Source organism: Pseudopipra pipra, chromosome 13 (assembly GCF_036250125.1).
Source record: "Pseudopipra pipra isolate bDixPip1 chromosome 13, bDixPip1.hap1, whole genome shotgun sequence".
Lineage (NCBI taxonomy): Eukaryota > Metazoa > Chordata > Aves > Passeriformes > Pipridae > Pseudopipra > Pseudopipra pipra.
In genome coordinates, this window is record NC_087561.1 from 5,781,932 (window position 1) to 5,806,259 (window position 24,328).

General features: G+C 47.4%; 1 protein-coding gene and 1 long non-coding RNA gene across 4 annotated transcripts in view; one reads left to right on the forward strand and one right to left on the reverse strand.

The window, feature by feature from the left end:
• Window positions 1–4,307, reverse strand: part of CD99L2 (CD99 molecule like 2) — a 32,133-nt gene extending 27,826 nt beyond the window's left edge. For all 3 annotated transcript variants that reach the window (XM_064669780.1, XM_064669781.1, XM_064669779.1), the window contains exon 1: window positions 4,172–4,307. In XM_064669780.1, the coding sequence (XP_064525850.1) occupies window positions 4,172–4,229 (58 nt within the window). In that variant the 5' untranslated portion in view covers window positions 4,230–4,307. The remainder of the gene's footprint in view (window positions 1–4,171) is intronic.
• Window positions 4,308–7,453: 3,146 nt separating this feature from the next.
• LOC135421380 (uncharacterized) lies at window positions 7,454–24,071 on the forward strand. Its single transcript, XR_010433979.1, has 3 exons — window positions 7,454–8,168; window positions 8,980–9,122; window positions 20,040–24,071. It is a non-coding gene; the product is annotated as an uncharacterized LOC135421380 (long non-coding RNA).
• Window positions 24,072–24,328: the final 257 nt, after the last annotated feature.

Here is a 24,328-nt window from a genome sequence, read left to right on the forward strand (position 1 = left end):
TCAATGCCTTAAACCTCCGAGACATATTTTTCCAAGGAGAAACAAATTTGTTTTTAAACCAAGCAGTGCTAAAAGTTTATTCCAGTCAACTCAGGAGATCAATAGACACTTCTGTTTTATGTGCTTTAAGGGCTGAAATGGTTGCAACAGATGTAAGGAAAAAAAAATCACATTTTTGTAGAGGGGAAAAAAATCCCAAGAGTTAAACGGCCATTTCCAAGCACAGATATCACTAGGCTGATAGAAGAAAAAACTTCAAAATACAAGCAGAAGTATGAAAATTAATTATTTCCATAGCTATGTACACAAATATCTGGGCATGGCACATTTAATTAATGCATATTTGTTCAAAGATCAGAGATAATTTTTAAGAAAACCAATTTGGCTTCTCCTGCTTTGTCATATGTGCTAAAGACACTATCAAAGTAAAAATTATACTTTAAATGTATTACTTTGACTCACTGCTGATACCTAGTAATTATAACTTTAATAACATAATAATGTATTATAATAAAGATTTTTAGCAGCTTTACACAATGCTGCTATCTCCTTCAGTTTCGCCAACAACACCAAACCAAGCCTTTATCTTCTACTCCAAATAATTCCTCCCTGAAACTCTCCCAGTACATCTGTGGTGAGTGACCCTGGCAAGCGATGGGCACAGAGATGGAGGGTCACTTGGCACCAGCACCCCCTTTTCTGCCACCTGCATCCATGGCTGCCCACTGCAGAGTCTGGACACCTAAAAAAAAACACCTGGGAAAGAGATGGCTCCTTTCTGCTTTCTCCATGCTCTCAGCTGGGCACCGTCATGCCAAGCCAGCCCAGAGGAGGCGCCTGCAGTGACTGCAGCCATCTGTGTAACAGTTATATATAGCTAATTATACTCTCTGGTATTACTTTCACATTTAAGTAATTATTGTAATTGTTGGTGGGATACTGTAGTCACACTCGAGAGGAGAGGTGATCTGTGAGACGCTGTCTATGAAGACACAGGTGACAACAGGAAGAGTGGCTCGTCACTGCTGAGATGGCAACTTTGGAGGACACGCCCAACTGCTCCTGTCTCCGGTTTGTAACGTGAAGCTTTTCTCCAATCTTTTCTCACACAACATAAAGCATAAAATCCTGCACGTGCCCCTTCTGCCTGTCCTGCAAAGGTAACCTTGTGCTCTCTGCAAGAACAATGACCTCAGATGTCTAATTTGTCGTCTTTCCATGAAAACACATCAATGAACTTCTGTACTGGCTTATCACGAGAGTGAGGACAGGAGAAGGGAAACAAAACAACTGTGGAAAATTCCTTGCTTCACTGTCTTACTGTTTTGCACAAGTATGAGGCTAACCTTGGATGACAAACATAACTACTTTTCTGGAAAAGCCACAGATCTGTGCATTTAAAACATCATGCAACATACTGGCATAGGGAATGTTTGCCTCTGGCTGCAGCAAAGAGGCTTTGCAGGGTGTTTGGTTTCCTCCACCGCCTCAAAATACTTTAATGCTTCTGCCCCAACTACACTGTGGGAATAAGCCAGAGTTGAGTGGCACTGGGGAACAGTTTGGTGCCCTGTGAGCGATGCCTATTTCCAGCATTGCATCCGCAGCCAGATTGGTTGTGGAACAGAGGGAGCACAGGAGCTTGGAGGTGCAGACTGATCAGCACAGCTGTGCCCAGTAGTCCACCTGGTGCTGAAGCACACAGTCATGAGTGAAGGGAAATGCAGTGGAATTTGATCAAAGAGAAACCCAAACCCTTTTTTTCTCAGTTAAAAAGTGGAGTTTGTTCCTGCTTTACTGGACAGGCACAAACAAGACACATGTCAGTCTTGTGTCAGTGGTGGATCTGGACCCCAGCCACAGGAATCACGCTAAGTACCAACTTTGTTGTTTGTTATCCTTAGTTCTTGGTAATTTGTAAACCTTCAAGCTTGAAAGAGACTGGGCTGCCCACCACCCACCTTGGGCAGTGCTGAAGCAACTGTTTCAGGACAAGCAGCCAAGAGAAAAGCCAGGGAATAGAGGCTATGAAGAAGTGTGATCTCTATTGATGCTCTACTGAGGAGCTGGGATACAAAGTCCTGCCTCAGAAACCCACTGCCTTCCCACCACCTGTTTTTTTCCTATGGGTACAGGATGATGGCAGGGAGTTTGGACTGGTACCTGAAAGGCCACTTGAGTGCTCAGGTGGGGAAGGGCTCCCAAGTCTCTGACAGGGAGCTGCAAAGCTGCTCCAACACGTTTGGGAGAGAGACAGAGGAAGGAGCAAGCACCCACCCACGAGCTGGGAGAGCCACTACCGGATACCGACACACCGGGGGAGGAACCAGAGACCACGTGGAAAGACTGAAGCCGTGCACCAGGCCCTCGATTCCGTGTGTCCCGCGTCGGCAGAGCTCTGCACAGGAGAGGTGGCAAGCCCAGAGCCCGCTTACCCTTATACAGTGATTGCCATGGAGAGGCAATTTAAAGCAGCTCAGAGAGGAGACGAACTTAATGTTGTTCAATTACCTGTGAAGCCTCACGCTGGCAAGAATGATTTATGGACGTTTCAGTGAAATTCATTTTGATACAAACACAGCCAAGGATATTTAAGAGCTGGACCCTGCAGCCCAGAGTTCCAAAATGAAACAGAACAGCATTTTTGTTTGCCCACATTGCAAAGACCCAAGAATGCAAATAGCTTTAGTGTTGACTAAGCAGATTTTTTTACTATTTTAACATAAATCAGGACTTTATGCACAGTCTCAGCTCAGCCTGTCAATCTGATATCCACCAATTAAAAATGCAGCCGCTAATCTGGTCAGCATAAGCAACTCTGTACCACGCTGTTGCCCTTCCAGGAGCACGAGCAGGTAAGTACCAAACACAGACTAATTCCAGACTGACCCATGGAAAACCTGATCTAGTCCAACAGCAAAAGCTGTTTGGGGTTCAGTTCACTATTCACTTTGATGATACCCTCTAACCAGACTGTGTTTGCCAGGTGCCTCCTGGCTAATAGCAGGGGTCTTTTTTAGAAAAACTTTCCTGAGGCCTTTTACATAACTGCCTCTTATTTTCTCTGAATAACCTTTAAAAGGGCCTTTTTTTTTTTTCTATTCACACAAACAGCTTTTTAGGAATACCTTTTTTTTAAAAGGAAACAAAGAGTTGTGGTGAGCTTTGCATTGATTTTAATTCCTCCCTCACCCTCCTCCCCTCCCTCCAAAAAATAAAGGGTATTTTTCCCCCTATCTTCCTAGTTGCTGTTCAGCTGGGACTGATTTCTGGGTTAGGCTATTCTGATCTGCAGAAATAACAGTGGGACTAAAAAAGAGTGAGGATACAACCAGCAGCCCGACAAATTTGGGTCACACAGAGAATCCGCTAATCCAACAGCTCAGTGAGCACAGAGACAGACCCAAACTCCTTTCCCGACGACTCCATGAATCCCTCTGCTTGGGATTAGCTGAGCCCCAGGCTGCTCCAGCGCTTTATACCTGCAGCATCGCACATTCTAAGCACCGCTGTGACACTGTCACCCGGAGGCAGACGCTGCGCTCCGAGATGTGTTCGTCATCATCACTGACACATAACGCCGGGCTGGAGCCGCCCTACCTGTGGGTACCGGTGCGGGACCGGCCCCATGGCGAGCAGGGGGGACAGAGGCAGGGTCGGCGGGGGCGGGCAGAGCCCAGGGTGGGGGTCGGGAGAAGGACAGGGGACACGGATCGTCTGTGGCCCGGCCCCATGCACAGGCTGGCACCCCGCCATCCGCTGCGGAGTCGGGGTGCAGGCGCAGGGCGGGGCCCGGGGGGTGCAGACCCCCTACCCGGGGCGATCCCCCGGGGGTGCATCCTCCCAGCCGAGGACCCTCCTCGGGGCGCATCTCCGCGGCCCCGTGAGACCCCCGGGGGAGGCAGCGCGCTGCCGGGGAAAGCATCCCCCGCGAGAAGCCCCCGCGGCGGGGACGGGGGTGTGGGTGCGTGTGTGCGACCCCCGCGTCCCCCGGGGGTTCATCCCGCCGGGGTACCCCGGGCGGGGGGCGGGGGGTCCGCCGGGCCTGGGCCGGGCCCGACGCCGCGATCATGCGCAAACCACCCGCGCCGCGCCCCCCGGGGCCCCCCTTCCCCCCGGGCCGCCCCTCCCGCCGCCGCCCCGCGGTGCCCGCGGCCGGGCCGTGCCCTACCTGCGCCCAGCAGCGCGGACAGGGCCAGGAGCAGCCCCAGGAGGCGGCGGCCGGCCATGGCGCGGCGGGGCTGCGTCTGCCGCGGGCTCGGCTCCCGACTCCGCCGGGGCGGGACGCGCCGGGGATGGGCGGGCGTTCGGCGCCGCCGCCCCCCGCTCCTCCCGCCGGCCCCGCCACGGCGAGGGGGAGACTCCGCGGAGTCCCCGCGGCCCCCCCGGCGGATCGCTGAGCCCCGGCACCCGCCCGCCTCTTCCCCTCGCTGGGAAAACGCGCACCCTCCCGCCGGGCGTGTGCGGGGCTGCTCCGCATCTGCTCATCCGAGCGGGAGACTCCCCGTGACAGATAGCGATGGGAAGACGCACAGGGAACCAGGGAGGGGTTGGGGTTGGGACTGCTGCTGCCGGGATGTGATGGGCGGCGGGGGACCGGCGGCAGCACCCCCGGGGTTTGGGGAGCTGTGTGTGCCCGTGGGCGGGACCCCGGAGCTGCGGGAGCCGCGTGTTCCAGCTGGGCAGCGGCAGAGGTGCAGGGATGGAGCGATGGTGCCTGCGCGTGTGCTCTGCGTCGCTCCAGGGAAAATACGGGGGAAGGAGCTGTTGCAGTTTCACCCTTTAATGCCAAATGTTTAACGTGGAGGTTACGTAGCCATGGAATTGTTGGCTGGAAGCGACCTCTGGAGGTCTCCAGCCCAATGGCCCCCTCGGAGCGGGACCCACGGAGACCAGGTTACATCAATCGAAAACCTCTGAATGCTGCCCCACCTCCCTGGGTGACCAAGGGCCGTGCCGCCCCACTGCCTTGTGGGCAGATTCTCCCGGGTCCAGTCTGCCCTTCCCACTGACCATCACCCCCAGCTGTGTTGACTTTGTCATCTTAATAACTGCCCTTGAGTAGCCGTAAACTGCCGTTATACCTTCCCTCAGCCGACTCTTCGCCAAAGCAAACAAGCTGCCCCTTGTGCACCAAGTGTTGGACCCTCTTCTCAATAGGTCTTTTGAACGAGGGTAGGGAATTTTATAATAGCACGGTAAATATCTTCTTTGTGATACTTATAGGTTGTTTTGCTACAGAAGAGGAGGTGAGGACGCAGCCTATTTTGTGGGGGAATTCCTGAAGCTTTAGTGGGGACTGAGAGCCTGAAGAAGTGTCTGGGTTATCCCAGTCCCACGCCACCTCACAGCAGCTGGGAGACAGCGCTGCGCCCTGCTGCTCCAGCCACAGGGGAGTTAGTGTCCTCCTTAGAAGTGCCTGGGTCGGAGCATGCGGTGGGATAACAGGGGGAGGGATCCTGTATTGCTGACTTTCCTCTATGGCCACACAGCAAACTGCAGGCTCCTCAATGCCTTGCCTTCCACCAGCGTTCCGGGGGGAAGGTCTGGGTGTGGGTTTCGGTGAGTTAATGTAACTGGGCACGCTCGTGTCGTGCCATCGCAGCTGCAGATGCTTCTGTGCTGTGCAATTCTCTCTGCTGCTGCAGCAACTAAGGGGAGTTACAGGGATCCCAGATACAGAGAGGCGATGCTGGAGAAGGTGCAGTTCAGCTGCTACACAAGGACATTTGTACATTCACAATATTGCCTCTCTCCCTGTTTATACAAAGAGAAACTCGGGATTACAGTCCCGTTTGAGTCAAATTAAAGGAAACTAGCAGGACACCATTTGTACCTTCCCAGCCCGGTTCCCCAATAACCTCTCCATGTGCTATTTGCATTTCAATGGCTTTCCAAGCCTCTGGTAATTGTTGGGGGAGGAGGCGGGTAAAAAGGCTATTATTATATTAGCGTTGGATCAGCTTTAGCAAGCCTGAAGGCATGAGAGAGCATCGTGCAGCTGATGCAACCCGTGACAGTACATTGTTTGCCATTCTGTGTGAGCCCGGGCTGCGCACCGCTGCCTGTGAGTTGATTCATAATTACAAAGACATGTGTGAATGTAGCACTGAATGGGCAGGAAGGCAGCAGCAGTGCTGAGCTCCGAAGCTGGAGGGAAATAGGGCGGTACGAACCAGGAATTCATATTGGAATAATGCATCTGTCTATAAACTTCCCGACATCCGAGGGTGCCATCCCTGGCTGGTCATGCCCAGCTGGAGCTGGGGCTGTGTGCAGCAGGCACAAGTTGTGTCTTTAAGGGAGGCCGAGCCCAAGGCAGCTGGAGAGCCTGGGGCCTGGCCAGCAAGTGACTCAGCATCGCCTGACCTGTGCCCAGGAGCCCGGGCTATTCTTGGTTCGGGCGGTGTTTAAGGCAGCCGAGGCTTAAATGCTTCCAGTTTTACCACAGAGGATGTGTTGGGAGGCTGGAGCCTCGAACATGTTGCCCAGGGCTGCACTTCTGCCTTCCTGTTGAATCGCTTTCCTCCAAGCTCCACAGAGCTATGACCTTTCCATTTTCTTCTCTTGAGCTAGATTAAAGCTGTAACCTTAAAAAGTGGAATAAACAGCCATCGGAGAAACTTTCAGTGGGAAAATATACTCACTTCCCATTATATTTTAACAGGTATCATGCTCAATTCTTTTTGCTGCCTTTGAACGTCTGCTCCCTCGGCTTAGCACACTTTTGTCTATCCGAGCAAAATATATGGGCAGGGGAAACACTGATTACAAAAGGTAATGCTGGGTCACACAAAAATCTGATTTAGAATCTTTTTCTTCCTAAATCTATTCAAATAATTTAGCAGGCTCAGAACATGTAAAACGTTAGATCTCAGAGCCCCTCACAGGCACTAATCAATTACCCTCGGTAAGTGATGGACACATAAAAAGCATCAATTTAGCTGCTACTGAAGTGCTGCTGTTTTAAAAGCAGAACGAGCTGTCATGTAGCAATGTACAGCCTTACCACACAGTTAACTGGAAAACAAAAATACACCATTTAAAGTGAGCAATTTCAGAGGCTGAATTACGTTTCCACCTGTGACTGTCTCCTGCCTGAGGTATTGTTTTATAGACCTGTTCCCAGATACAATTCTTTTTTAAGTAAAAAACATTGCGATTTTGGGGGTCTTTTAAATTCCTTTATGAAGCTAGAATGCATCTGGCCAAATTTTCTAGATGCCTTGTTTTCTAAAGTCTTGATTAAAGTTATGATCCAAGTGGTTCCTTTAAAAAAAAAAAAAGGCAAGCAGCAGGATGAGATGGCAGAGCTACAAGCAGCCCTCAGTCTGCATCACTCAGTAGCCCGCGGCTAGTGGACTCGGGGATATTCCCCGGCTCTTCTGTCACAGCTGCATCACCGTGGAGAAGGAAGGAGTGTTTTCCTGGGCAATGGGCTGGCGGGTCGCCATGCTGCCGGCTCTGGTCCTGCGCCAGAGCTGAGATCCAGCAGACTTTCCTCCTTCAGTGCTGGCAGCTGAGCGGAGGGAAGCGGTTTCGGGGCTCGGTTCCCCCCAGCCCGCAGCGCTCTGTCCTGGCTGCGGTGCCTTGCCTTGTGCAAGTCACGCCTGAGTAGAGCTCCCTGTAAACAGACTCACCTGCTGCTCACCGCTGCCAAGTGCCGAGCACTGCTCACTATATAACCCTCTTCCCAGAGAGCCTCCGGTCTGGTTCCTTGCGGAACCGATGCACTGGGGAATATTTGTACAAGCTTATTTTAAGTCTGTCACTTCTCAGCCAACATTAGATGTCTAGACTCCTGCTATAATCAAAGGTGAGAGGTAGGTTCCTAATTACAGCAAATCACACCCTAAAAGATCCCTTGTCTGTATGGGGAGCACGGACACCTTACACAGGTGGTTAAAATGGTTCTGAATGTTGCTTGTTGTGTGCTGGGTCTGCCGCTGTGACTGCGAACAAATACAGGACTGCCTCGCCTTGTGTAAATCAAATGCTTTAGCGGCACTCTTAAGGGAGAAATGTTAGTAGTACTCAAATGGAAATTAACTGGAGAGTGCATTTATTTTTGGCCAGTCCCCTGGGAGCACCTGCCAAGCATTTCCTCTCATTTCAGACCTCGCTGTTCCTGCTGCGAAAGTCTGATGGAGCTTCGAGTCTGGGTCAAGGTGAGTGCCTGGCTCTTCATCAGCTGTCTGTGGCATTTAGAAGGGAAAGAGGAAAGGAAGATAAGCAGCAGGCTGGGTGTGAGGAATGGTGTGCTCCTGTGAGAGCATGCAGGAACGCGAACAGGACTGCTTGTGTATGGTTTATGTGCCAATGAAATCCACCTACTGGTCCCCAAGCATCCATGTACAGTTTTAGAACAAAACTATTCAATCATAAATTAAATAGAGAAAATTAATTCTGGCCTTGCTCATTGCAGGATGACAGCCAATTGCCTAAACCAAGGCTTACTTGTGCCCGTTTGAAACCAGAGTAACTGGCACAAGCTGTAGTGCCCATGTAAGAGGTTTCCAAGGGTTGTGGACACTCGAGTATTGGTGATGGGGACTTCAGCATCAGGTGGACCAGGCTCTCTCCTTTTGTGGGGACATGACTTTCGTGTGCACAGGCATGTGCCTTGCAGGGAGCCAGGAGGGCCCTGGTGCCGAATGGGAGCTGGCACAGCCAGGCTGCTCCTCTCCCAGCTCCCAGCACTATGTGGCTGGGAGCACACTCAGAATTGGGTGCTGCTCTGCCCTTCTGATGGCAGGACTTGCAAGCAGAGATGCTTGGGACTTTATTTTATCAGAATAACTCCTATCTCAGATGGAAGGACGCTGGGGCATTGGGGTCAATTTGTATCTTTTGCAAACGTCTTAAAAACTCATATTTGTTATCTGGATTCCTGAAAAGCAGAAAAACCTGGTGGGGTTTTTTTGGTGTGGTGGTTTTTGTTGGTTTTTTTTTTTTTTTTTTTTTTTAATTTTCCACCAGGGACAGAAGTTGCTGGCTGAGAATCTGAGGTCTGAACCCAAAAAAAACATGTCTCAAGAAGCAGTGTAACTGCTCTGGCCAAGGTTTTTGTTTTCACTCAGCCTACTCCAGAAGTCTGCAGGATCCAAAAGGCAGAGTGTAAGGTGAGGTTCAGTGGATCAATGAACAGCTGTAAAAAAGCTTTCCTGCCTTTCCCAGCAGTTAATAACTTTGTTGCACAGAACTTAGTTTTTCAGAAAGACCTCATGTGATTCTTGGCTGACTGAGGTGAGGGCTGGCGAGGAACATGCACAGTTACAAATGGGGAGAATTTTTTTTTTTACAGGAAAAAAACCCAAACCCTCAGACAAACAAACTTGCTTTCACCAAAATCTTTGTTCCTGTTTCTGAGAGTGTGCAGTATTACCTGCAGTAATAAAACAGTGCATAAAAAGCAACCTTATTCAGACTGAGAAGTGTGGAAATTGGAGTGCAGAACAGGTAGTGTCAGGGCAATCAAGGTGTCTGCTTGGGATATTTTCCCTCAGGCTGGACAGGGGTGATCTATGTGGCTGGGCTGGTATAATGGCAAAGAGCAGGTATGACTCAGGGCTGATACTGCTTGGGAGGAAAGTGTGTTTGTTGCCAAATTCTGGATGCTGGCTCTTGGAGAAGAGAGATGACTGTCTTCTTGGCTTCTAAACCTAGAGGAGACTTTTAGCGCAGCTAAATTGTACGTGTCCTTTGGGAAGGCTTTTGAGGCCAAAACCACTAAAAAACCCAGACTCTTTCATCTAAATACAGTCCTAGGAAATTACCATCCTCTCAATCTAATGTCTCTCTTGGAGAATGTTATTCCTCTTTTGTAAATAAGGGTTTGCTTGTTTATTCATCCTTCTACCTGTAATGGAAATGTTCCATTAAGTATAACAGAAGTTATATACAAAAAAAGGAAACTAACGCTTATAAAACTCAAGAAGTTGGGGATTATTCTTAAATTATTGTGTGTAGATTGTTTGTTTGGTTTTCTTTAACTGTGTCATAACATTTTGTAATTGGGCAGTGATTTTATATGAAATATTATTACAGGTTCAAAACCCTGTCAAAAAGTGCTCATATGTCTTTTTTTTTCTCTGTGACTCTTCTGTAAATGTGAGAGAGTTAATAACCCAACCCCAAGTGCTAGAGATGGGCAAGTTCTTCTCAGACCAGTGCACAGATGTTCACTTGTTGGGACCATTCAGGCTCACCACAGGCTGGTGATCTCTACCACATTAGCTGGATAGATATGAATTTGATGTTTTTAACTTAGTATTATGGGGATAATTTTCTTTTTATCAAAGTCTGGGGCTGTATATTAAGTGCTGTTATGTGTGACTTAAAATTAGGAAAAAAATCTATAAAATTCAGGCCCTTTTTCCATGGGTTTTGTTGTGCTTGGGCTGGTCTCCACCTTAAGGAATTTGTGACCTGACCCCTGCTGGTGGCCCTTACGGTGACACGAGTGGAAGGGGTCACTCAACCTGTTTTTGAAAGAGGTTACTTGCTGACAAACCCTATTGTTTCTACTGCTGATGCCATAGAGTGGATCTCCAGGTGTAGTAAAACCCCAGGGCTAACAAAAAGCAGAGCTAGTGGGTGTTTAACTGCTGACTTAATGAACAGAGAAAAATCTGACACTATTTTGACATATGCCTGAAGTGATGCTGTCTTACACTCGTGTAGCTTTGGATTTTGTTCCTGTCTTCATTTTAACTCTTTTCCCTCTTGCTGTCATCATAACACCTTCCTCCCCCCCTTCTCCCCCCCTTCTCTCCTCCCATATTCTTTAACATCTTCATGATTTTGGGGGAAATTACCAGGCTCGTTCTGTCCAGTCCTGGTCTGTGTCGGAGTGGGATGCACGTGGCAATAACAAACCCGCTGAGATGCAAACAGTCAACGCTCTCCAGCAGAGCAGGCTGACACATCGGGCAGCCCTCCAGCTGCCGGGAGGTGATAGCAAAGTATAAACTCTGCCCTTACTGGAGAACAGAATCAATCCTTTGCTAGCACAAGCCTTGGCAGAAAGCACGTGAGCGCACGGATGTATTTGGGTCTAACACAATTTGACTGAAGTTTCGTCCTCTGCTTGTCAGCCCAGGTGCTCTGGGCAGGCTTAGAAAGGAATGGTGCTAAAGATCTTACAATCAAAACAGACTCTTATTGCTGGATCATAATGTAACAACCAACTTTCATGCCCAGACAGAATTCCCACTGATGTCAAAGGTTTTATTTCCACTGAGAAATTGGTAAGCGCTGCGGATTTTGGAATATTATCAACATTAAAACAACAGTCTGGACTGTGTTTTCCCTGCTGTTGTCATGTGAAACACTTAGGGGTGACTATAAGTGTAAGTCTCTGTTACTCTTTCATTTTGTTCATTTGATGGCAGAATTGCTGTCTGCTCAGTTAATTAATTTCTCCTGCTGTGCTTGGGTCTTTCACACAACACTGGGGAAAAAAAAGGTCTTGGAGAGTGAGACAATGTAGCACAAACCCACAAAAGTTGTTAGAGGGACCCAGGGGAGGAGAGAGGTTTGGAAAGCTGGATTTATTGTTTAAAAATGGTTTTCCTGTAGATCACAAGTACATGTGTCACTGCGGAGTCAGCGGTCAGAGCAGCTGAATGGGTAGGAGTTTGCTTGACCTGCTTGGAAACCCATTATGAAATTCTGTGATAATTCCCTGTAAGCAGGTTCATAAGTGATGGGGAAGCTGTTTCTTCCCGTTCAAAGCTGCCAGACCTTTTTACTGCTGGGATGAGATTTGTGCTGTCTCCTGTGACTCCACACTGGCTCCTTGGGCTCCGTTCATTCCCGCCGTGGTCAAGCCATGAGCTGTTCCTCACAGGTAAATAGCACTGATGATAATTAAGTTTTCATTCCCGCATCTTGAGCCAACTGCAGAAGTGTAAATATTGTTATTGTAGTTTTACAGGTGAGGGGAAGACATGTGGGGAGAAATGTAATTAGTCCAGAGAGCTCAGCCTCGTGGCCGTGCTGTGAACTGAGCAGCTTGCACTGATGGGGTGACCTGTGAGAGGCTGGAGAAAGAGACCCTGTGTGTTATTGTTACTCTGGGAGAGGCTGAAGGACTCCAAAAACATAGAATGGCTTAGGCTGGAAGGGACCTTTTAAAGGTCATCTAGTCCAACCTCCCTGCACTGAGCAGGGACACCTTCAACTAGATCAAGTGTCTCAAAGTCTCAAGAGTCCCATCCAACCTGACCTTGAATGTCTCCAGGGGTGGGGCATCTACCACCTGTCTGGGCAACCTGTGCCAGTGTTTCACCACTCTCATTGTGAAAAAACCTTTTCCTTACAGTTGAGGAAATCAGCTCTCTTTCAGTTAAAACCTTTACCCCTTGTCCTATTGCAACAGCCCCTGCTAAAAAGTTTGTCCCTATCTTTCTTGTAGCCCCTTCAGGCACTGGAAGGTGCTCTAAGGTCTCCCTGGATCCTTCTCTTCTCCAGGCAGAACAACCCCAACTTTCTCATCCTGTCTTTGTAGGAGAGGTGTTCCAGCCCTCTGATTATCTTCATGGCCCTCCTCTGGTCCTGCTCCTGCAGGTCCTTCCTGTGCTGAGGACCCCAGAACCGGACACAGTACTTCAGGTGCCACTTGCTTGGTTCTGTGCAGAACATGGATTCATGAGTCTTTAAGCTGGCTGTGGGCTGGATTGGGCTGAGGTGCATCAGAGCCCAGGCTGGTGGGGCTCTCACAGTACTGTTTCCAGCTGTTAGAGCCAACACTCACCACAGTTCTTTCCTTCTTAGCATCTTTCCGTGGCTGGGGATGGTGCTCGGCCCTTTGCCGCTGGGTGCACGAAGATTATAAAATGGTCCATGTCATCTGGTGTGTTTGTGTGTGTTGTGACTCCGTGGAAAAGCTCAGTGCTTTGAGCCTACTGTCTTCCAGATGCAATGTCTACCATCCCTGCTCCTCCCGGCGGAGCCAGTGCTGTCCCTGGTGGGAGTGTTTGCTACATCAAAGCCCGGTTTGTGCTGCGAGCGGATGATTTCTCTGGTATATTTACACTTGTAAGGGAAGATTTTTTTTTTCCCCTTGTAAATATCACGGCACTTCTGTTGCTTCTGTGCTGGCCCATCTGTGCACCATTTTCACTTGTATTGACTCATGTTCACAGAGTAGTAAGAACTGTCTGTAAGTGTTTTAATTTCTCGGTTGGAGTGGACCCATTTTGCTCTCCCAGTTAGCTCAGAGGCAGATGAGTGCTGGGGTTTCTTTTTCCTAATGACATCTCTGGACTCTATTGCATTTTTAAAGATTTTAATGAGGTAGTTTTCACTTTTCTATTCATATTCTCAGGACTTCCCATGTTTCTGGGGTTTGTTCTCTGCAGTGAGATGTTCTTTCTGCCTGTTTTCTGCATGGCCAGACATCACTGGCCCCCTCTGAAAGTGGGTACAACATCTTTAGCCTGTCATAAGGTTTCAAGTTCAGATATTTCAGAAGAAGGAAACTTTAGGTTGTTCATGCAGATTGTATTCAGGCCCCTTGCATTGTGCTGTGCTCTTTTTAATGAATGTTCACATACTGATTTTCTCCACCTCTGTCTCTGTAGAGTAGACCTCTGTAGAGACACCTCTATCTGTCTTCAGAGTAGCCAGAAGCTATTTATTAAACTACTTTTGAACATTTTGACTTGTCTTTGCTGCTCCCTGTGCACCCAGGGTTGTGTTCACTGTCTGCAGGTCAGACCTTGCTCTGTAGCCAGGCTGATCACAGGCTCTTTTCAGTAGCTGCTTCTCCAGTGCTCTCTTCTGGCCTGGTACCTCAGAGACCCTGCAACCAAAGGACACAAAACCAAAAGGCAACAAAAGTTTGCAGTGAAAGCCCCACCACACCCTGTAGCCTCAGGAGCATCCTTGGTCACTGTTGGATGCTGTGTGTGTTGCCTCACCAGTGTGTCTGGCACAGTGGGGGAACCAAGCTTGCTCAGCACTGAGGGTAGTCAAAGTTATATGGATATATATATGTCTGAGGCTGAAAACAGCCAAATTGTGATCCTTTTTTCACCCTGAGAATATGAAGAGACATGTTTCACAGCAGTCAAGTCTGCCAGTATTTCAAGGTATTGCTTTTAGAAGCATGGAGATGTGAGAACGTTTCAGTAAATTACGAAAAGATCCTTTTAACAGGGGCAAAGGAGTCTTTTTCATTAAACATATTCTTGGGAAAGATTCAAGCCATTTCAGCCAAAATGAAAGAGTTTAGCCCAAGGTCAAATCCAGCTGGAGAAGTTTTCAACCAAAACAATTAATTATACATGAGGTTACGAGCAACCAAAACTGGAGTTTATACAACAGTCACCTGTAATTACAGCAGCACTTTCAACTCTGCCTGGAACATTGGCATCAGTGTCAGTGCAAGTTCTTGGGTGACTCTCTCAGGAAGAACTTTCTTGCAGAGTTATGATAAACCCCAGCTTGCTGTTTTGAGGGCATGGGAGCAAACATTCCACATCAGAAATAATCTGTTTCTGAAAGATGAATTAACTGGTGACTTTCGGAGCAGTGTGTTGTCTGTGTTCAGTGTTTACCCAGGGTCATGTTTAACTGGGCTATTATGTTCCTGTTGCACGTGGGAGGAAGGGTGTAATGAAGAGGGAGCCTCCTATGACGGGGAATAGCTTAGGCAGGAGGAAGCTGGGGTGGCAGAGATTAATGGGGCTGCGTCCCACATGCAATATCTCCATCTGAGCAAGGCTTTCCTGGGAAACTGGAAGGTAACCTCCAGATGATGGAGGCTGTCTGTTGTAAAAGCAGTTCCTTGCTTAGCAGGGAGCGAGGTTGCAGGTGTGTCCTGAATGAACAGTTCCTCGTGGAGATGCTCATGCCACACAAACACGGGTGCACATTTGGGAAGCTTGCACGTGGGGTGCTTGCCTCCCTCAGCTGCTAAATTGAGCTGCATGTGAACTCTCTCAGCAGTAGAGGTAGTGCTGACAAACAGTCATCTCCGGTGATGAAAGGAGTGCAGGTGAGAGGAAATTTTGTGGGAGGAGATCCTGCTCTGAATTTCTCGTGGAAACCATAATTATGTGATTGAATGCAGAGAGGTATGAGGGTTTCCAGTGTAAGCTATGAAAAACGCTTAGGGAAGCAGCCTACGGATGAGGCTGCTCATTCAGACCTTATCTACTCATGTGGGAGCGTAGAAATCTAAGCACTCTACCTTATCTCTTCTCCCCTGGGAGATCACTGTTGAGAGAGTCTGACCTCTTGCTTACCGTTTCAAATCAAACCCGGTGTAATAGTGGCTTTGGCCATGCAGTGCCTCAGTCACTTAATGAAATAATCTTGTTCCCTGCCCTTCTGGGTAGATATATGTCTTGCCCAAATACCACTTAAGTGATACCTGGAGGATAGTTGTAACTGAGCAGAGCTGTGCAGAAACATCCTCCCTTACTCCAGGCTTTCCCTGTGGATGCAGAGCTTAAGATGTTCGAGGCTGTGGAATTTTGTCACTCTACACTGGGGCAACTCCTATGTTGTATATGAAGAGGATCCCTGTTTTCCCTTGCTCCTGGGCTTCTGCAGTTCCCTGCAGGTTTAAATTAACTTTGAATCAATGTTGATTAAAAGCAGTCAGTGGAAGGAGATTCCCAGATCTGGAATGAATGTTCTCCAAAAACAAGGACAACTCAGTGCCAGCACAAGGATATCCATACAAACAACTCTCAGCCAGATCGAGCCAGAATCTGTTTTGCTTTCTCACACTTGGAGCTGGTATATTTTAAAGGATGTCAAGCAGTAAATGTGGCAAAGGGGAAAAATTGTTACAGACTGTATTTGGCAGAAAACCAGCAAAGATAAAATACCATACGTTCTGTGCAATGAGCTCCTACATAAATGATTCATTCACTAGAACACAGCTGGGGTCAACGTCTTCTATTTGAATAGCCCAAAGTTATGCAAATATTTTTATGGGGATTTAAAAAAAAAAAAAAAGAAAAAGACAATATATTCTGTTCCAATAAAAAAGCTCTTTATCTATGTAACTTTTAAGAATCAAAATCCCACAAGAACAGTGTCACTGTGTTATACACATATATACAGCAGCAAATGACAAGATATACCCTAGAGATGCAAACTCTGAAAAGATTGCTTGTTTTCCTTTGTATTGCCAGCCAAGTCTGTGTTACAAATTGTGTGTGGTGGAGATCACACTATTTCAAAATATCAAATTGCTAATTAAAGAAACTACTCAAGGAAACTTTCCAGTAGAACAATATATGCAGTGGGATAATAGTAGTCACTATTTCTTTAATGAGTTTCTTTCCTAACCAAAATTTCTTACAATACATTCAGTGCAGCTATTCAGTTAGATTATTATGAATCACATGTGTATTATTTCTGATTCGGTATTAACATAAAAACTTTTGATGAACCATAGTATTACAAAAACAGGTCTGGTGTATAGAATGGCAATATCATTTCTGCTGATGAAAGACTGGAAATGAAGGTCCTTATACAGCAATACAATTTAATGTGTTAATTCCTAGACTTAATTTGCAAAGGTGCTGAGAAACTACAGGTCCAACTGAAGCCAAGGAGAGCAGGGTGTCTCTGTATGGTCAGATATGTTGATCCACGTCCTGAGCATGGCTCTGCAGTGCAACATTGCATTCTGTGGGATCTGAATCAGCAGAAGGTAACAGGAGGGAGAAATCTTTCTTGGTGAGTGTTCTTGTAACATGGTTCATTGAGTTGGTGATTTTCTTAAATACTTATATTTTGCTATATTTCTGTAATTTAGCCATGTCATCCAAGGGACAGTGTGTACATCACACCTTGCGAAGTGATGCAGGTAGACAAGTCAAACAAAGAGTAGTTTAGTTGTGTAGCAGAGATAAGAGCAGAGAACATAAGAGATCTCTTAAATTCCTTTGTCCCTGTTCTGTGAGAGTATGGTGGTGAAAATACTCCCTTCGGGTTCTGAAGGGAAGTTGACATAATGAGGTAGATTTCCAAAAATATTCCAAGAAGGTGGACAGCTTTTTCAGTGGCTTGTTGGTGGTAACTGGGTGCCTCACTTGGTATTCTTGAAAATCCTTCCTTCCTTCTAAATAGCTTCTCTAGTGTCTCTTTCATGTTCTCTGGTGAACATGAGTGACTTTTTGATCTTGGGTTTTGTATTCCCAAATAGCCATTCTTTGTATTCCCGTCAAATAAAGAAAGCAAACAACCATTTAAAGCAAAGAATGCAAAAGCTTCCTAAGTACAAAGGTAAGGCTTTTCCTCCTCATATGATTGGAGTGGTTACTGGGCATTAGTAGATAAGTAGTCCTTGATGAGTCCTTGGTTTGAATCATAGAATGTGACCATTCCACACAGTCAGAGACCTGTGGAATGATTGTTCCTCAGCTGCCTTAAAAATCTGTCTTGTAGCCTCTGGTGCTCTGAATGATTTAGCCTTTTCTTTATCACCAGATGCGATGATGAGGGTAGTGTTGGGATAATGGCTTTGGATAGTTCTTCCACAGCTGGTCCTCACCCTGACACTGGTTACCATGACTCTTCTGCATGTCCTTGCACTGATTGACTCCCATTCCTTTCCAAATAAGAACTGAGACAAACCCCATGGGAATGAATCACTTGGAGGAGGACAACAGCTTTTTTTACTTACATGAGTAAGACAGTACTGTGGTCAGGCTTCTTTGTGCCATTGTTTTCTTGGCATCTAAACTTCCCTTGGATGTTTGCCATGAGAGTTAGTGACCAGGTGAGCTGTTTCGAAATACAACCTGTGGAACATGACTGAGGTCAGGGAATACGGATCAGCTTAATTCCCATGTGTCCAAAGCACCCTGTCAAATGAAAAAATATTGGACAGTCTAACAGGTCAGACTTCACTCACTGGATCCAGACTTGGCTCTTTTGTCTCTAACATATAACAGACAAGCCAAAATCCAGTCACCGCTGCCCTGAACACCTCCACAATGTGGGTTGGATGTGGATTCCGTCTACTGGGGAAATCATGAGTCAGTGTTCCAAGATGCAAATAAATGTTGATGGCAGGACTACATCACAGGAAAAAAAATCAGGGAAGAAAGATGGAAAGGATCAAAGACCAGTATATTTTTCTGCCTTAACTGGAGCCATCCCTAGGTGGCTTCTCTCCTCTCAGTCTGGAAGGCATCATGTTGGATCTGAGAGTTACTGATCTGGGAAGCTGTTGACACCTGAATGGTGGAAAGAGTAGAGAGAAGGAGAAGTTGGTGAAGGGCAGCAAGAGAGCACAGAGTCCCTCACCACTGATGACCATGGGCTCCTTTGTTTTCCTTTGTTTGATGATGGCTATTCCTGCACCGCCTCAAATGCTCTCCCCTTTCCTGCCTTGCAGAGCTTTGCTCTTTGCATCTCAGTGGATTTATTCTACTCCTTATCTAATTTTAATTAAAGCTCCTATCTCCCTCCCCAACATAATCAACTGAAGAAAAATGAGCTGGTAAGTCATTGTTTTTACCACTTTGGCAGCAAACGAATGTTATGTCTGGCACGCTCGGCACCAAGTCAGAAAATGAATCAGCAGCTGTTGTGACAGAAGCTTTTTCCTGAATGGGGAAACAGAGACAAAAAGAAAACAGGCCAAGGGGAGGTTTCTGCAGTGGGCACTGCCAGCCCCCATCACCAAGAGGAAAGTCTTTGCCCTTTGCTGGGGAAGGAGCCCTGGCTGCCGGCGGGGCAGTGGGGACAGGAGCTGTCATTTTGTGACTGATGTCAGCTGGGTGCTGATGCCTGTGGCTGTTCCCAGGAGGGGAGCAATGGGATAAGGGGGTTTATGGAAAGCAAGAGTGACCCCAATCCTTTCAAGCCTTCCTGAAAGCCCCATCTTGGCCAGGTGGGCAGTGGGAGTTCATGCAGGCACATCCATCAAGAAACACTTAAACTTGTCCCAGTGTGGCACTGTGGCATGGTTTGTTTTGTGCCTGTCCATGGGAAAAGGATGAATTATTTCTTTGTGTCTGGACAGACTTAGATCATATTTAATTATTTTAAGCAGTAACCTTGCATGTATCATACACAGCATGAGCAAGGTCTTGGAGGAAAGAGTGGTTTATGGTTCCCCCAGATCACCCTCATCCTTTTGCTTTATCTAATGGTTCACTTCTCTTAAGGACTGAATTTGCTTTGTGACCTTTGGCATCTGCTGCTTCTTTTACACCAAACGTTGGAGGGCACATGAGAAATGCTTTCGACTAATATTATGGCCTTGTTAATATATTGCAAACTATTTCTACAGGAGCAGCATCAAAATTTTACCTGCTAAATAAATATTGCTGGGCTAAGCTAATACACAGAGTAGATCTGGAGGCATTGCCACAATGCAGCAGACACAAGATCCAGCTGGAGAACTGTACCGTTCAACTGGGTGATGACCAACACTGGGGCTCCAGCAGGTTAGTCTGAGGCAGAGAACCAGCCCCTGTATCTCCTTGGAAAGGGCTGATTTTGCTAGACTGTTTTTAATGGGAATTAACAGACAATTAAGCCAACTGAGTTGGAGACTTGCAACCTGCATGGTTTCAGTGAAGTCCAAAGGGACAGTGTGTGGTTGCGAGTCAGTGCAGAGGTTGTCCTGGGTTCGTGGAGGCACTTGTCACAATGTTTATAGCTCCTTTCATGCCAAATGGGCAAGCTATATGTTTGTTCTTTACCCATACCTACATATTCCCTCCTCATCTCTGAAAAACATGCCCACCCTGTCACACACCACCTGTGACATGGGTTGGAAGAGGGGTTTCTTCTGTGGCATGCTTGGAGGGACCCTCTGTACCCCTGGTTTTCTCTTGCTGAGAGGTATTCATAGTCCAGCCCATGGCCTCACCATGCCAGAAAGCCTTCCTGCTTTTGGTTATGTTTGTCTGGGGTGGGATGGGCTGTTTTATGGTAGTATGACAGAGCACTATGATTACAAGAAGAGTAAAGATGTGGGTCAGGTCCTTTTGACATTTTGTGTATCGACTGACAAGGCTTTCGTTGAATTTGCACGTTCCTTATTTCCCTTTCAGCTCCCTTCACTGGCTCCCTCATTCCTGTGGAAATGCTGGGCACAAAGCACCTGCAACTTCACATGATCATCCAGTCAGAGGAGAACATGGTACTGACAGCCTGTCCCACCACAGTCAAGGAAAGGTGTTTTGGTAGAGATCTGTTATTCACTGACTGAAGCACTGATGTGACAGTGACAGCCTCCAACATACCACTGCTCTGAGTCCTCAATTACCTGGTTTATACAGGAAAAAAACTTGAGAAAGGTTGTTCTAATATGTGTGTGGTTACTTTAACTTTGGTTTTGTTTTACAACACGTATGCCTGCTGGATTTATAGCCCACCAAGAGGAACCCATTAGACCTCACTTTCTAGGAACACTGCTTTTTATTATCTTAATATTTCATTTATTTTCTCATCCTCATCCTGCAAAATTTTTACATCCAGGTGCAGTAGTGCTCTTTTTGCTTGTGTGGCAGCAGCTCAAAGGACCACAGCCCTGCTGGAACAAGGACAGGACCCAGCAACAGCCCAATGTTGCCCCAGAGGCTTCTTTAACTCTTGAGTAACTTCATCCTGAGCTGCTGAGGGCAATGGGAGATGGACCAGTCCTTCAAAGCAACTTCACATCAATCATTCCCGAGAGGGCTTTAAGTTAATTGATCCTGTTTGCAAAGGTGAAAAGGAAGACAAGGTGTGCTACTGGCGAGCATGTGCTGTGCCCACTGAGGTGATGTGGAGGGATGTTTTCCAACCCACATGTAAAGAGTATTGTGCCTGATTCTGAAGGTGTATGTGCAGCTTGCTTTACAGGATTTACTGAAGTCACTCCTGATTTGCTCTGGGCTGTGATTATTGAGAGGAAAATGAAGTTCATGGATTATCTGAAGAATCCAAATCAAAGCTGAAGGCAGGAAAGGTGCAGGGAGGTTTCCGGACTGACCATCTACCCCTGCAAGCAGGAGCTACGTCCTGAGTAACAGGCAGAGTCCACCTCCTTCAAACCACGGAGTTGCCAGCAGTGCTGACAGCCCTGGGCTCTCTCGCAGCGGCACCCCAGGCATGGCTCAGCCATTTTAAAGGCTCTCATGATCAGGCTGGGGCTCCTGCACAGCTGCAGTGCCTTGTCCCTATTTTACATTCACTGAAAGATTTTTGAATGGACTTCAGAAGCCATTAGGAACCCAAATGTCGACTTGCACTTGCAAAATGTCTCTGGTTAATGTTTTCCTACTGACGCTCTGCTTTGCTCCCTGCCTGCCAGAGTTTCCTGTGACCTATTTGAAATATCACTCTCCTAAGTGAAAATGTGCCTCTCTTTTTCAAACTTGCAAAACTCACAAAAATAAATAGCCTAATTTGGCCAGTTAATAGCCCTCTCCTGGGGCTCCTCTCAGCAACTAAGAGGCCTTTTAAATACAACATTTGTGACTGCGTCATTAAAGCTCTGCATGATCCAAGCAGACTAAACCAAAAAGAAAGAAATGCCTTATTTGATCTAAGTTTTCTTTTCTTTTAAATAGTGACACTAGAGACCCATTTATTTTTAATTACACAATTGCTTTATTAAAAGCCTAAATCCTGCAGTCCCTAGTCATTGCTCAGGCAAAACTGCTATCATTGAAGGAAGGACCTGTAGGAGTCAATCCTAAAAATAGGGCAGCTGACAAAGTCTGCCTTTAAAAATGGGTTTGCTTTATTTCTGAAGGATTTCCCAAGTCAAAGAGAACTTGCCTCTGCTTTGCTTTTCAGCTCTGTGGCAATTTGAAAGCTGAATTTAGGAAAGCAGTTGCTCCAGAAAGTGAAACCACCCTCAGTTTTCCTTTCAGACTGACTTTGCTGCCCTTTTTACCCCGAAACACCACCCTCTACAGAGCCATGGTAGTATTTACTGGCATGAGATATGCCTGAGAGTTCATAGAATCTCCTGAATTGGAAGGGACCCACAAGCACAAAGATCATCAAAGGCCAACTCCTGGCCCTGCACAGGACAGCCCCTGAATCCACACCATGTTCCTGGGAGCATCGTCCAAATGCTCCTTGAACTCTGCCAGGCTTGGTGCTATGTCCAGTTCCCTGCTGGAGCAGTGGGAAGCCCACTTCGAGCCCTGAAACACCTCTCTGCAGTCCTGCTTCACATGTGGGGAATAAATCCAGCTGCTGGGAGACTGACAGAGGGCAGGATTGATCCTGTGCTGCTGATCCTGTGTTACCCAAATGCATTTCTGTCTTTGGACTCTGAAGGTCAGATCTCCTTGCTGGGTTAAGATGCTGCTGCTAGAAGTAGGAGAGGGAGCAGGGTAGCCAGCCACATATACTGGATTATATTTCTGGGCTAAACTCCAGAGCCTTCAATTTTATTATCTAATTACCCAACCAAACTCATTCATCTTTATTTTTCAGTCTTTCCCACAGATCCCAGTTTAAATGCAGCTCTGCTATCTGAAGTGCTGCCCAGGCTCTCTCTGCTTGGAAAAATTCACAGTTTCTCAGCTTTATTCGCTCAAACTGTGTTTTCTTAGTGTAAAGGATGAGAATGGCAGAAATCCCAGCCCTGGTCAGCAGCAGAGGTCTGCGTTTGGCTGTGCTGAGGTGAAGGTCGCTGCATTATCGTGGGAAAGTGTATCAGGGGAAGTGAGAGAGAGCAAATAAACCTCTAGTTAGAAGCAGGCTTCATCACCTGTGTGACACATCATTAGGTTGCACACAGGGCTTTGTGGTGTGGCTCACTGTGATACACGGCTTTATCACCCAGTATAAACACCAAGAGTTAGTAAATAAAAACAACAGGGGGGGAAAACTGCCTCTCCCAGAAATTAATGAGACATCAGGAGTACATCCATAGAAGATGGAGTCTAAGGAGGGAAAGGTGGTCCATCCTTTTTCTCTTCGGGTCAAAGCAGGGACTTGGCCCTGCCCTCCCGTTCTTCTGTGCCGGGCTAAGGCGTGGCACGAAACCCCCCAGCCACGCGTGCGGGAGGGGAGCAGGACGTGAGCCCTCCTCTCCATATGTTACTGTCGTGTAGATGTAATCCGTGTCCCATGCTGGGGCAGAGGCTCCTGGTTAGCATAACCCTGCCCCGGGGAGGGGCTTAGCTTGCAAATATATTGCTTTTTCAGTGCTCCTTGCCTTTATTTCCTAAGGGAATGCAGATCCTGGCAGGTTCGCTGAGCATCCAGAGAAGGTAAATGGCTAGAAAGTAGAAAACTTCTGCCCAGATTTAACAGTATTCCTGTTTGCTCTCCAGTTTGCAGGGGCTGGGCAGGGGGAGAGAGGAGAGAGGTGGCAGATGCTGCAGAGCTTGAGGCTGCTGTCTTGCCAGCTTGCCTTCGTTTGAGAGAAGAGAGATGGGAGAGAAGCCCCCATGCAGCCTTTCTCCCTTGGAGGCCTCTTGCAGAAGGAGCCCTCCTGGCACTGCTTCCCAACCCCAGCATGCAGCCCACTGGATTTGGGGGCTGCCTCAAAGGAGGCTGGGGCAGGGGCACAGATGCTTTGTATTCAGTTTGCCCTCCTGGCCATCGACTGCCCGCTGAAGGTGTTGGTACTGTGCTGTGCCATGCGAGGAGCTGCTCAGCAGGGCAAGGAAGGCGTGTTGCAGCCCAGGTAGGTTTGTGACAGGAAGGGTGCTCTGGCCAGGCTTGCACTAGTGGAGCAGATGTTCTGCAGGAGGTGGTAGCACCTTATGCAGGACAAGCCTCAATTCTTGCTGAAGGAAGGAGCCTCCTGGGGCAGAGCACATGGAGCAGAAGGGGAAACAGAGATGGATCTGGTCCAGAGTAGGGAATGAGCAGTGTCTGGTGATGGAGGTGCTGAACGCTTAGTGTGCCAGGTAAAAGCCCATCAGGCTCCCAAGTCGTGTTGTGCTTATGGGGGCCTCACTCAGAGATGCTTTCACATGTGGCCACAATTCTGTTCATCCTGCTCCTCTGGTGGCTATGGTATTTCTCCTCACCTCGTCTCTATCTGCTGTTGTCTAGGCTTTCTCCAACCAGGGACCAGCTGACTTTATCTTCCCAGATGTTTCTTGTGATCTCTCCCATTCTAGCTTTTATCCCTGACACAAGCAGCACTTGGAACAATTAACACCTTGTGCTCCTAACATCTTATGGTTTACAAGGCAGCTGGTTACTAGGGCAACAACTGCACTTTTTTCCTTCAGTGTATTGACTGAAAATCAACATTTTATATTAAAGGAAAAGAAAAATAATATTCTCTCTAGCCACAGTGAGTTACAACACCATCTCTCCTATAATCAAGATATTGCTGAATTATGGTGCTATAAACAAACACTTCTGATATAACCACAAA